At 56.0% G+C, this 13,803-nt stretch overlaps 4 protein-coding genes across 4 annotated transcripts; all 4 read left to right on the top strand.

Moving 5' to 3' along the window:
- Nucleotides 1–3,879: 3,879 nt before the first annotated feature.
- Nucleotides 3,880–4,038, top strand: TRAVEDRAFT_80646 (uncharacterized protein; the record flags this gene model as incomplete). The annotated part of the gene is made up of 1 exon (XM_008045732.1): nucleotides 3,880–4,038. A coding segment is annotated over one exon (159 nt), but the record flags the coding sequence as incomplete, so codon positions are not given.
- A 1,478-nt stretch (nucleotides 4,039–5,516) lies between these two features.
- Nucleotides 5,517–5,842, top strand: TRAVEDRAFT_82910 (HAT dimerization; the record flags this gene model as incomplete). The annotated part of the gene is made up of 2 exons (XM_008045731.1): nucleotides 5,517–5,643; nucleotides 5,697–5,842. Coding segments are annotated over 2 exons (273 nt in total), but the record flags the coding sequence as incomplete, so codon positions are not given.
- Nucleotides 5,843–6,360: 518 nt separating this feature from the next.
- On the top strand, nucleotides 6,361–6,960 carry TRAVEDRAFT_52857 (uncharacterized protein; the record flags this gene model as incomplete). The annotated part of the gene is made up of 3 exons (XM_008045388.1): nucleotides 6,361–6,480; nucleotides 6,550–6,867; nucleotides 6,940–6,960. 3 exons carry the CDS (start codon nucleotides 6,361–6,363, stop codon nucleotides 6,958–6,960), a joined length of 459 nt encoding a protein of 152 aa, XP_008043579.1.
- Nucleotides 6,961–12,827: 5,867 nt separating this feature from the next.
- On the top strand, nucleotides 12,828–13,229 carry TRAVEDRAFT_76294 (uncharacterized protein; the record flags this gene model as incomplete). Its single annotated transcript, XM_008045730.1, has 1 exon — nucleotides 12,828–13,229. A coding segment is annotated over one exon (402 nt), but the record flags the coding sequence as incomplete, so codon positions are not given.
- Between the last annotated feature and the right edge of the window lie 574 nt (nucleotides 13,230–13,803).

The raw sequence follows: 13,803 nt of genomic DNA, 5'->3' as shown, positions 1-13,803 counted from the left end.
CGCAATTCCTGATAACGGATGACGTGGAGAACTGGCCGAGTAAAGCAGCAACAATGGATGAGGAAGGATGCTGCAGTGCGGGCGCCGTGAATGATGCATTGGGACAACTTAGGACTGCGAAACCTGCAGCCTCCCAAGATTGTTATCGCTGAGTAGAAGGCAGAACCAAGTGCGCACCAGCTCATGACAGAGACATGGTTATTGACGATGATACAAGAGAGGGATACCTTCGAGAGAGAAACGAAGGGGATGCAGCCGGAATGTCCATGCACATCCGTTGATGAACAGGAACGCGCACAAGAGGGAGTAACGAAGAAGTAGATGAATTGTACACTTCACGGTGATTGGGATCAAGCGGGACCGGCCGTACAGCAGAGGAATTAGCGGAGGAAAGTGGGAGTGAGACTCGTAGAGGTTCAAGAATACGAGATTCGTTCAGCCTCAGGTAGCAGCGTTGGCGACAGATCCCGATCGGGACGCCGTTGGCCCTGGATCCTAACAGCACCAAATAGCGCGCAGTCATCCTATGCCGCAACTATGCCGTCTTCATTTCTTCGCTTGTACCTCTGCCCTCGCTAGGCAGGAAGTGAGCTCACTATCGTAAAGCACTGGACTATATCCGCCAGTATACGAGCACTCTCGGAGTTCTCGGTGGGAAGGTGGTGTCTTCTGCGTGCTGCGGTAGTCTCGAGACGCCCAGGCCGACAGGGGCCGCTCGCCATAAAACGTTCGGACTCGTACATTGCGACCAGTTCGTACCCCTGACAACCACTCAGGCTTGCACTGTACAATTGGCGTCTCCTCTGGCTCATCCTCACTAGGAGTTCACGCAGGCTCATGATCGCCAATGGCGTCCAAAATCACCCTTTGCTCGACTCCCGCGTCCCTCGGACTCGCCGTCTCTGCGCTCTCCACTAAATCGGTGATCCTCGTCAACTGCGAGGCGCAGGACCTCGGTTTGCCCGGGTGCGTCTTCAGCATACTCTCACTCTCTGACCCTCTCGCGGAACATATCTTCCTCGTCGACGTGCTCGCCTTTCCCTCTTCTCCGACACATTGCGCCTCTTCCACTGCCCCGCCTCCCATCCCGCGTCCTCACCCCGCGCTCGCTCCTATCCTCGCCCTTCTCTCTCTTCCACACATCACCAAGGTCTTCTTCGACGGCCGTGCAGGCGTGTTGGAGCTTCTGCTCGCCTACGACCTCGTGCTCGCGAACGTCCTCGACTTGCAGCTTGTCGAAGTCGCCGCGCGTGCGCAGAAGTCTAAGCTTAGCCTTAGCCGAATTGAACCACACCTCCTCAAACATTCCTTCAAGACAATCGCCGCCGAGGTCGAGCGCAACCCGAGCGCGTACGCAGGCATCTACGCGGTGCGCTGTCTCGAGCACGTAGTTGGCTTTTTCAAGCTCGCGTCCTTCGCCAACAAGCCAAAGGACCGTGAGTACCTCCGCTTATAGATCGCTTCGCATTCCTAGGCTCATATTGCTCTACGCCAGCCGCTTTCGTCGCGATGCGCAGAGCATGCGGGTCGGCGGTATGGCTCGCACGCCCTCTCCCAGAGCCCCTCCAGACCTCCGCCGCGTACCACCTCACGCTGATCGCGCTCGTGTACGCACACTTCATGGACAGACAGCGGGTGGTCGAGCACATGCGGACGCTCCGCGCCCAGTCCGCAGTGTATCTGGGCCTGCTCAGCTCGCGTGAGGAGAACGTGCGCGTGAAGGAGCTCAAACTCACGCGATTCTTGCCGCTGGGGATCATCGACCGGGACGAGGACGAGGACGCCGACGAAAGCGTGCCGCGATACGGCTGCGGCTGCTGTTGTCGGGATCTTACCATGGACTGCTACACGACGCGGATCAGCCCCTGTTGTAGTTTTAATGTATTATAAACCGTTTATATGCCTGCGGCGCATTACATTATAAACCGTTCCGGTTCGTAATGTATTACGAACACCCCGGGGGCCCGAGGCATCTGCCCGGCACCTAGGCAGTGGCAGGGATAGGGATATTACCAGAGATATATTGGGATACTGACAGGGATCCAGGGTACAGATACACATATGTTGGATCCCTATGAATCTGTATACCTGGCACGGATTTCCCTATCCCAGCGGGGATATCCTGAACTACTAAGGGATCTTGAGTACGGTTGGTCTATCTCGGGTGCTGCCGCTCTATTTAGTCTCCTAGCGCCAACGTTGATCAGCTACTCGTTCCATAACGGGCAGAAAAGCCTAATATATCGAAGATACTGGCCTCCTTGCCTGAAATGGACACTGGCCGTCATTTGGTGGCACAGAACTGTATAGACCCAGGCTTCGAGGCAGCTCGCAATCGATCCACTCTCAAAACCTCATCGCCGGACGTGAAAAAATTCAAATCATATCTCAGCCTACTACTCTCCAAAGCCGTATTCAAGGTACGCCAAACTCCATGCACTCGGATATCAGCCTTCACAATGCATTGTACATGCTGACCTATAGGTGTACCAGCTGCAATGGGTCGTGAAACCAGAACATCCACCAAGGGCAAGGCCAACGGTGTCGACCTCGCGTCGAAGCAGACTAAGCTGGAGATGATGAAGGGCAGTGCTCCTGTCGCAGCCCCCAGCACGAGCAAAAGCACCCGCAGCCACGGTACAGCTACTACCACCACTGATGACGATGCTGCACCCGCCAAGAGGAAGAGTCGGCCGTATCAGGCGTCTGTCGAGGATGCAGAGGACGAGGACGACCAGCCCAAACAGCAGCCGAAGAAGAAGAAGGCCTCGGGGCCCATCGTCATCAGCAGCGGCGATGAGGCAGGCTCCCAGAGCGGTGAGGATGGCGAGGACGCCAACGCTGAGGTTGAACTCGGTATGTACTACTACAGACAATACATGCACCATCTCGCTGATAGCACTCTAGCACGCCTGCGGAAGCGATGGAACTCGCCCATGTACGCGTTCTTCAAGGAGGCCGTCGTCATCGAGAACCACAAGGGGCGACGCAGCCATGTCTTCTCTTGTGCGCGAAACAACTGCGCGTACACGCTCCGACGCTACGTGGACAAGAACGATCGCTCTACAGGTAACATGCGAAAGCATGCGCTCAGTTGTTGGGGCGAGGAAGCCGTCGCCCGCGCGATGGAGACTGCGGACGACCGTGAGGCGCGCCGCCTGGTCGTCCAGAGTATCCTGGAAACGGGACGGATTAGCTCGTACTTCCCTCGTCAGAAGAGAGGCAAGGTAACTTACAGTCACATGCAGCACACGCGCGAGGAAACAAAGTACGTGAGCGGGTCATTACCATTCGACTACGTCGCTGATCTTGCTATTCCTAGGATCGAGATCGTCAAATGGGTCAGCCAAAGTATGCGGCCGTTCAGCGTCGTCAAAGACCCGGGGTTCTTGTCTCTCATGAAGACTGGCCGGCCTGGCTACTACGTGCCGTCACCCTCGACCGTCTCGCGCGACGTCAAGCTCGTGTTTGCCAGGACGCGGCGGCGCATCGCAAAACTGCTGCAGGTCAGCGTCTGATACACCTACGTGGGTACTAGGAGACTTACTTTCCCTGCAGGATTACGATGGGAAGCTGAGCTTCGCGACCGACGCCTGGACGTCGCCTAACCACCGTGCCTTTGTGGCGATCACGGTGCACCTGGAGTACGAAGGTCAGCCGATGAGGTTGCTTCTTGACCTGGTTGAGGTTGCTAAGGTACGTACTTCCGCTGATGTGTTGTGACCGCGATCGACGCTGATGTGGTCGCCCTCCATAGTCCCACACTGGCGTCAACCTCGCCAAAGCCTTCGTGGAGGTCCTGGAAGAGTTTGGCATCGAAGAAAAGGTCAGTAATTGTCTTGCAACGGCAACGATCATGCACTAACCTTCGCCATCCTTCAGATCCTGAGCATGACCTGCGACAACGCCAGCAACAACGACACCATGACGGCAGAGCTCGCCGATCTGCTTACCGAGTTCCAGGGCGAGTACTCGCGCACCCGGTGCTTCCTCCATATCACAAACCTCACCGCCATGAGTCTTCTGCGCGAGTTTGATGTCAAGACTGTGGAGGATGTCGAGGCGACTGACGAAGATGTACGCGCCCTGCTGGATCTTGCGAAAGAGGTAGCAGATCAAGAGAAGGAGGCGCGGCTGGCAGCCGGTGCGGGTGGCGAAGCGGTGGAGGAGGACGACAGTGAGGACGAGCTGGACGAGGACGACGATGAGAGCTGGTACGACGAGGTTGAGTCATTGAACGGAGAGGAGAGAGCTGCGTTCGACAAGGAAGTCAGGCCGGTCAAGCTGGTTCTCATGAAGGTGAGTGCACCCCACGTCGCCAATGGCTTCTTCACTCACACGGCTGTCAGATTCGCCGCCTGGCGTTTAAGATTATTCATTCAACGACCAAGGTTCTCCCCGCATGGCACAGCATCGTCTCCCAGCTGCAGCTCCCCCCTCGTCTGATCCCCCGGGACGTCAGCACTCGCTGGAACTCAACGTTCGACATGCTCGACATTGCAGTACAGTACAAGGCGGCGCTGGACACTCTTTGCGGGACAAGGGAGCACGGACTGCGTGCCTACGAGCTGTCAACCGATGAATGGACCGTCGCGACTGAGCTCCGTGATGTTCTCAGGGTATGTCAACCGTCTCTCCCGCTGCGATCGTGTACTGACACTTCCTGCTTCTTTGCCCTCTGCCCTGCGTCTTCTCTGCCCGGGTTGCCGCCTCCTCGCTCGCCCACTCTCTCCTACCGTCGCCCACCACCGCCGCTCTCATCCCGCGACACCCTGCCTTTCTCCCCCACTCCCCATCCGCCCCCCTCGCCCGCCATCTTCTTTCTGGGCTACTCTCTTCAACGTCTCTGTCGTCGAATCCACACGGCAGGTTTTCAAGGATGCGACACTGTTCTTCTCGCGCGACACCCCGAATTTGGCCATGGTCATCCCCGCCATGGATCATATTGACAACACGCTCACTGGCTACACTCGCCCTGGTCATACTCTCAACCCGTCGATCTCAGCGGCACTTCGGCTCGCCAAGAAGACATTGAACAAGTACTACAAGAAGAGTGACCTTTCAGCGACTTACCGCATCGCTATGGGTATGTATCACATCTATGATGCGTCGTGGCCATGCTGACTTCATTCCTTTCCAGTCCTGCATCCCGGGCACAAGTTGCAGTACTTCGAGAAGGCTCGCTGGCCCACGATGTGGATCAACGACGCTCGCAGCATGGTGCGTGAGGAGTACGACAGCTCGTACGCGCCAGGATGCGAGCAGGAGGAGGAGGAGGATGCCAACGGTGGGCCAAGCGCCAACGATGATCCAGACACCCTCGCCGACGGCCGTGCTACAAGTGACAGCAAGGCTCGCTCGAAGAAGGGGGCGAAGGTCGGCCTGCAGCCTCAGCCTTCGCTGGTACGTTGTCCTGATCTGTTCGTCCCTTGCTACAATTGCTTACCCGTTCGCAGGCAGCCAACATCTTCGACAACTTGCCCGGCCTCGCTGGCCTAGGACACATGTCCGAAGAGGATGAGCTCACGCGTTATCTCGCCAGCGCGCCCGAGCCCACCAATGATGCTCTCGCATGGTGGTCGGAGCGGCGCGGCATGTATCCGCACCTCGCGCGGATGGCACTAGACTATCTGTCTATCCCAGGTGAGTCTTACCCTCACCGCCATGTCGCCGCTCTGCTAATGTCCCTTTGAAAGCGACTTCCGTGGACGTCGAGCGTACGTTCAGTCGTGGCCGACGCCTGCTGAGCCATGTGCGTAGCCGTCTCAGCGCGCAGACCACGCGTGCAGTCTTGTGTCTCGGAGACTGGGTTCGATGGGACATGGTACGCCCTGAAGATGTGCGCGCTGTGGCGAAGCTCGGTGATGTTGAGGATGACGACGGGTCTGACTACGAGATGAGCGATGGGTGGGATCGCATCCGCGCCGTTTTCGAGTCCAAGTAGTCCTCCGTAAGCACCCGTATCTACAATTACTACTTTGTGTTGTACGTCAAGAGTCTCGTCATTGTGTACTTGGGTTCGAATGTATCTGCGCCTGTTGTGCGCTCCCGCTGTAGCCTGGTGGAGTCAATTTCTGGCCTGTTCATGCTGGAGCTGTCCCCCTTGCTACGAGCATGCAACTACCACTGTGACCGTCGTTGTTATCGACAGTGGCGAGTCATGTCTCAATCAACCAGATTTGAGGGTCCGCAAATGGTGCAGAAAATGTGGCACTGCGCGCCGCCATCCTCTGCGCGTTGTGCTGCTCTTTCTGAGGTCGAGTCACCCTCCTGCTCTGCCTCTCCCACCTCACTGCGAATATCTCCGTGATCTTGAAGGCTGTCATTCTTAACCTCTCGCGCGCGACGTTCGGGCTCAGCATGTCCTCACAAGCACGTATTGAAATCTTAGCGGATGCCTGGAACCCGGGCCCAGGGAAAGCAGCCATCCTCTATCTGCAGTTGCGGGTGGTGGACGACGAGGCAAGGTTCTTTTCTCATGTGTGTATCAACCAGCTTTGCACTCTGTTCTTTGGCTCACTCTCGAGTCTCAACGGCGGTTGCTCTTAGGTCAGCCTGCCTTCGTCGATAGGGTTCCTGTGTTCCGCCACCTACTATGCTCAAGCAAGAGCGGCCTTTCGCATGGATACCTCGGGCGCCCTCGGACTGTTGTCCATTCGCCAACGCGAACTTCTGGCCGACCTCGCGCGGGCGTTGGAGATGTACGCTCAACCCACGGCGCTCCCCAGCACCTCCGTAAGCGACTGGGATACCTTCTTCGCGCGGCTGTCGGATTCCGCGGCAACTCATCGGGAGCACCTCCGGGGGGACGTCGAACACACAGAGGCACTACAGATGCTGTCACAATGGGTCAGGGAACGTCATCCTGTGAGTTTGACATAGCTCAACCTTGTGTATCATCTGGTGACCTCAGTCCTCACACTTCCTTGACCGCTCTAGGACTGGTTTGCTGAGCTTTAAAGACCGTCCCCGGAGAGTACTAGTATGGCTTAGAATACCTTAGTACATCAACCTGAGTTGTATTCTGTCCATGGTCCATATTACGAACATTTTTGGGCCTCCCTGCTTCATCATGCATTGACTACCTATATATCCCGGATAATCTGTGTTGGGATAAGGGATTGAGGGATATCCCATCCCGGGATGGGGTAACCCTAACCTTAGAGATCCCCGGATACTAGGATAGGATACTTTGCGGATATGGATACGGATACACCTCCAGGTATCCGGGGATGTATCCCTGCCACTGCCTACCGGCACCTGCCAAATATGGCAGGCAGCCCCGGAAGCGCTGTTATCAGTGCCCGGCACTCTCCAGTGGCTTATCTCTTATAGATAAGGCCTCTATCTCATCAATCCGAGCTCCCCGGACATCCCGATAGCCCCTCCCACCGGCGCTTTGGCTCCCGCCCCGCCACATCCAAATTAGGAAGGTGTACTCAACACCTGCACCCAGGGCAAACTGCCTGGTTCATAGCTCACTCATTAATCCACGGATCGGCGTCGCACTGGGCGCGTTTTGTGCGTATTTACAAGGGCTACAAATCGGCGCCAAAACGTTAAGATTCCGGTATGTATTGGTGGCGCTACATCGCGTTTGAACGGGCGCTTTACAGGAATACTGCGCGGACCATAGCGCGCCCAGTTCCTCACGCGCAGACGCGCACCTGGTATCCCCACAATGCGCTAAACAGTGGCTTTCGAACGCGCTACTCGCGGCCAGGATCCGCCCACGGGATCAAGCTCGGCGGCCTGTCCACCTCTGGCAAGGGGGTGGGCAGGCCTGACTGGGCCATATCTCGCCCAAACCATGGCGGATCTTTATGTTCTTGGGCTTGAAACGAAGCTTAAATATGGCGCCTTACACTCAATCAATAATTCCGGCATTCTGTATGGTTAAACGTTGCCAAGACCGCTGAGCAGGTGCTGGTGGGAGAGGTGCCTCCTGCGTTTTTGTTTCACCGCGCATTGCCCTAAAAGTGGGTGTGTAGCTGTATGATACATCCGAGAAAGCGTGTACGGAATTTCAGCACAATCGAATGTGTTTTGATTCCGGCAGAGCGTTATCAGTTCTGGCTTATATACCTTCATATCTGGCCTCTCAGAATAGCTATGTCTGATCTGGCTCCACAGTTATATAGAGCATTCAAACCACATTATAACGCAAAAACAAGCTCAGCAAACGGTTGAAAACTCGTCAAGATAGCGATTTTACAGTGCTACAGCCTTGCCCTGCTGTAGCACTGCTTACAATGCACTCGGATTCCGGCACTGTCACAGCACTGCCGCCCACACCGTCTTAAGACGGTCGGCGGCTATCCCCTGTGTCAACAGATCTTCTCATATCTCCCTCAATACTGACGCGTTTCTCCTCATTTTTTGTGTGCGGATTCGCGACGGATAGAACGTTCAGGATCGGCTTTTTGAATTGTAATCGGCCCCCTATTGAGCGCGACGCGAAGTAGGTAAAGTGGAACACTGATAAGAGCGTATAACCATAGAAACTCCACGCGGCACGCTGTAAATCGACAGACCTATACATACACGGTCTCTCTACAAGATAAAAAAGGAAGCATACAAATCCGCGGTTATTTGGGGGAGCTACGCGCATAATAGTGCAGAAGGTGCCAAAAACCAAGAATAAACTGAGCTGATATGATGTACAAAGGCAAATCATCCACAAATACGGTTTATAATCTTTTAATGATTAAGAATACATTTCAAGATAGTGTTCCAAGCAAAGAAACCATTCATGGTGCTATAGAACAAGGAGGACTGTTGGCGGGGATGAGGAGAGAGGCATCCTTATAAAGATGCATCAAGCGGTGAGTCTGTATTGCATTGTACATCATTGGAGAGCTGTGAGTTGTAGCTTTCCAGTGGTATGGTATTCATTGCATGGGGATGCTATGCACTCTGGAAATCCACCATGAAGGCTTCTTGAGGTGTAACCCCTTTCCTGGCCTCGCACGTCGCTTCTAAGAATGCGCGCAGCTACGTTTTAACTTTTGGAATATTCTTAATAGTTCTAGCTTTAAAACAAGCTCATATACGTACAGATCCGCCGTGATGCGGCCAGGATATGACCCGGGAACCCGGAAATGACCGCCTGCCCATGTGGACCAGGTACAGAACAGGAACGCGTGGTCCGATTCTCACCGCAAGGTGCGCGTTCGAAGGCCACCGTTCAGCGCTATCCAGGGATACCAGATGCATGTCGGCGCGTGTGGTACCGGGCGTGCTATGGCCCGCGCAGTATTTCTGTAAAGTAGCCATCAATATACGATGTAGCGCCGCCAATACATATCCGATTTTGGACGTTTAGATTCCATTCTGTAGCCCTCGTGGATACGCACAGAACGCACCCGGTTTCAACCCGATGCGATAGGTATTGAGCGAAATATGAGCCAGGCAATGTGCCCCAGGTGCAGGTGTTGAGTACACCTGCCTAATTGGGAAGTGGCGGGGGCGGGAGCCAAAGCGCCGGTGGGAGGGGCTCCCGGAATGTCCGGGGAACTCGGATTGATGAGATAAAGGCATAATCTAAGATAGATAAGCCCGGGAACAGTGCCGGGCACTGATAACAGCGCTTCCGGGGCTGCCTGCCATATTTGGCAGGTGCCGGGCAGATGCCTCGGGCCCCCGGGGTGTTCGTAATACATTACGAACCGGAACGGTTTATAATGTAATGCGCCGCGGGCCTATGAACGGTTTATAATACATTACGACTACCACAGCTGGTGCGCGGATCCGCCGTGCGGACACGCTCGACAGTAGCGAGAGACAGGCCGGAGTGGGGGATGCCAATCAGGCTCAGATGCGGGAGAGACTGTCATATTGCCGCCTGTGCAACGCTGTCGCACAGAAGGATGGGCGGAATTTGGGCGAATGGGTTGCTTGTTGACTGTGGTTGCGACAAGGGGTTTGTAAGAACCCGTCGGTTCTTTCATAACCAGACCGTGCTAGGTCGTGCGCGGAGGACGACTAACCGTCATCGAGTAAAGGAGAACGAGGTCTCCGAGGTTCTCGGAGACCCAGGGCGCATAGGCGCCCGTAGATTAGATGCGTTACGTCATGTACTTTACATAATCGTACGGCGCCCCAAGGTTCGGGCCTTGGGCGTCTGGTGGGGTTGACTTCTACCAACCCCACCATCCTACGAGTACGCCGAGCAATACAGCCCGGTCCAGAGTACTTGCGGGATACCGGGGACCGGTAGAGGTCAAGTATACTTACACTTTTTTACTCTAGCCGCGAGAACGAACATTCGTTCAAAGCATCAGTAGAGCTCGACGTCACCACGTCATCAGAACTCGGACGCCTTACGACAGCGTCCTGATATGGACCCCACGCAGCCTTCTGGAACTTCCAGCCGCCCTGAGCGAGCCCCTGGCAACCAACCAGGTTCTTCGCAGCCTGCCACTTCGGGCGACGCAAACCCGCCGCCACCCGCGGCTCCTGGGCCTTCGGGCCAACCCCCATCTCCCCGGGGCGATCCCGCACGAAGTTTCGTGCCCAATCCACCCTCAGCGCAGCAGGCAGCTCCTGCGAATTCGCCACGACGTAATACGCTGGAACCCGAGGCTCCGCGCGCACCGTCGCGCACTGGGTCTGTACGCTCGGCCCCAGGGGGCATTCCCCAACATGCCGAGCCTCCCAGGGCCCCCACTACGGACGCTCCGCGTCCTGGATCCACCAGTAATCTTACTGAGGATCTCGAGCAGATCGGTGATACATGGGCCGATATTAGGCAGAACTCGCAGCGGCGAGAGACGATTCAGCCCGCGCCCGCATTACGAATCATGGGATTCCTGCGCGACTCGTCGGAACGCTATAAGGCGTTGAGAGAGCAAGTCGTGCTCGCGGAGGCCGAGCTCAATGATCAGCTCGCTGCTTTCGAGCGAGAAATGAGAGAAATGGCCCAACAAGGGGCGGACCAAACAGTGGGTCCCGGAAACAACGTCGAGGACGTTATTGACGCCACTCATGTGGAGGCCCACCTGGCTGGCCCCCCGAGTCCAACACCCAGTGAGGTGCGCCGACAACAAATGGAGTACGATCGTGTGGAACGACTACGCCGGGCTGGACTTGATCAAGTCGGTCCCATAGCGGGTCCTTCCCGCATCGTATCCCCCGCTCCCGGAGGCCCCGCACCCATTCGTGCAGAGCAGCCCCGACGAAGCGTAGCTTTCGGACAGTTCGAACCGTCGAACATCACCGCACCTCCGGACTGGGATCAGTACGAATCGGCGTCGCAGGCTCCCCGGAGAGATCATAGACCTGCCACGTCTACGGCGATACCCCAACAGTTCGTACTGCGACCGCGTCGGTCCATGGCCCCTGGTGTCTCCGTACACCCCGGACTTCCAGTTGTCCCTGAGCAGGACCTACACCGGTCCGAGGAGCTGGCGTACACCGGTCCCAGCTACGGACCTCGCGACACCCGTGAAGTCCAACGGCTTCTTGGGATGATTGACGAAATGGTCGGAGAGGAACCTACCTCCAGCCCGCCGGCCTATTTAAAGGTCACGAAGATGACCCTCCCGAAGCCGTATGCGGGCAAGGATGATCTCGACGCCTTCGAGATTTGGTTTCATAACCTTCTCGAATTTTTCCGTACACTCCGGATAACTGGCCCTTCCATGGACCGTGATCGTCTACGAATACTGGGCGACTGCTTGGCCGACGACGCGGCCACTTGGCTGTACAATACGGTACAATCTCCTTCCCGTGAACGTCGGGAGTGGTTGTTCGAGGAAGCCATAGTCGGTTTATTCCGACGTTTCATCCACCGAGATAATCATCTCCAAGCTTCTCAGGAGTATGAGAATCTGAGATTCGAGCCCAATAAGGGCGGTGTCGCCGCGTTGTACGAACGCTTACTGTACATCACCGAGAAGATGTGGGAGAAGCCCTCTCCCTTCCAGATACGTTGCAAGTTTATCGAGACGTTGCCCGTCAGCTATGAGAATACTCTCACTGTACTTAACGGCCTCTCCGTTAAATATAATAGTTTATCTCAGCTTTATCAGGCTGCCCTCGAGATCGAGCAGAGTTCCCGGGCGATACAACAACGCCGTCGCATCCGCGACACCACCCCGGGAACCAACAATCCCTCGTCGTCGAACGACCATCGCACCACCCGTTCGAACAACACCCAGCCACGAAGACCTCCCGCGGCGGAGCCCTTGCCTAGGACGAATTCGTCCACCGTAAGGCGACAGGGTCCGTCTCGTACGGCTCCAGGTCGCACCGATCGACCAAGACCCACTCCCGGGCAGGTATCTCGTCCCGCCCCAAAGCCTGCAGCCACCAAGGCAGCATCGCAGTGCTTCTCATGCGGGCAAATCGGGCATTTCGCATCAGACCCGGCTTGCCCCAACCATGGCAAGAAGACCACTCCTGGTCAACGCATGTTCGCGCAACGGGTAGTGGACGACACTTCGGACAATGAACAACCGGACGCACCCCTCGAGACACAGACGGTCGAGTTCGACCTGGCCGATGACGCAGGCACTCCGGAGGACACCCAGGGACTGGATCCAGAGGCCGAAACGGTCCAGGACCTCCCTCAGTCCGAATTCGAATTCGTAGGATCGCAATACGAATCTGCGGACGAACAAGCCCAGTCGGAATGGGAGGATTTCGAACACGACGACGCCGTGTATATGGCAAGCATGCGAGTTGAGGCAATCGCCTCAGAAGGATCGGCAAATGAGCCAAGGATCCACAGCATGGCTATTGCCAATGAACGCGGCCTGCGTCACGCATGGATCTATGACGCCAAAGTCCGCAAGATTGAGGACCCGGCGGCCCAACCCCAACGGGTACACGAGGCTCAACGCACGCTATGTGCGGAGATACCGATCAACGGTATTAAAGCATTAGTGCTATTCGACTCGGGCTGCACTACCGACTCCATTACTCCGGAGTTTGCGTATCTGTGCAAGGCGGGCAGGATTGACCTGCAGGAGCCAGTAGGCCTCCAGCTGGGGACTAAGGGTAGTCGTACGAAGATCAATTTCGGGGCGCAAGCCGAAATCGCACTGAACTCAGTGCGTAATACACATTATTTCGATGTCGTCGATATCGACAAGTACGACGCAATATTTGGGACAGTATTCTGTCGTAAGTACGGTATCGTACTGGACTTTGCGAACGACCGGGTGTTGGTCGGGAAGCAGAGCATTCCCTTATTCAAGGAGGAGGCCATTTCCTCCAAGACACCAAAACGGTCGTTCAAGGAACCTATTAAGTGGGTAACCGAGAACGGACCGTTGGTCCAATAGGGGAGCATGGCGAAGTCCACGAAAGTGGAACCTCCCCATACGCGCTATGCAGGACCGCAAGGGTCATCGGAAGGGGGAGGGAACGGCAATATGGCCGTGACAATTCCGGTTCGACACCAAGGGCGAGCCGTCACCAGCTCTGCTCCTGTAATTACAGAGCGCATAGTACCGACGATGCACTCGTCGAAGGGTCCACGCAAGGACCGCTTCGGATTCGATGACCCATATGGGGTCAATGAGATGCTAGATCGCATAGCGAGCGATGCATGGGAGTACGAGGAAATCCGACGGTCTCACGTCGGGTTTGTCATCAACGATGACGAGGAGAAGGAGCTGGTTAAGCTCCGCGAGAAGTGGTATAAATCCACTGAGGACATCATGCGTCCTGCTCCGGAGGAACTCCCTCCGTTCCGAGAAGTGAATCATCGGATTCCTCTCATAGACGAGAAGAAGATCTACCGCTACCACCTGCCTAGGTGCGCCGACGCGATCAAGACTGATCTAATGACAAAAA

Source organism: Trametes versicolor, assembly GCF_000271585.1.
Source record: "Trametes versicolor FP-101664 SS1 unplaced genomic scaffold TRAVEscaffold_12, whole genome shotgun sequence".
NCBI classification, from domain to species: domain Eukaryota; kingdom Fungi; phylum Basidiomycota; class Agaricomycetes; order Polyporales; family Polyporaceae; genus Trametes; species Trametes versicolor.
Note: the sequence above shows the minus strand (reverse complement) of the source record. Positions and strands in the feature narration are given on the sequence as shown.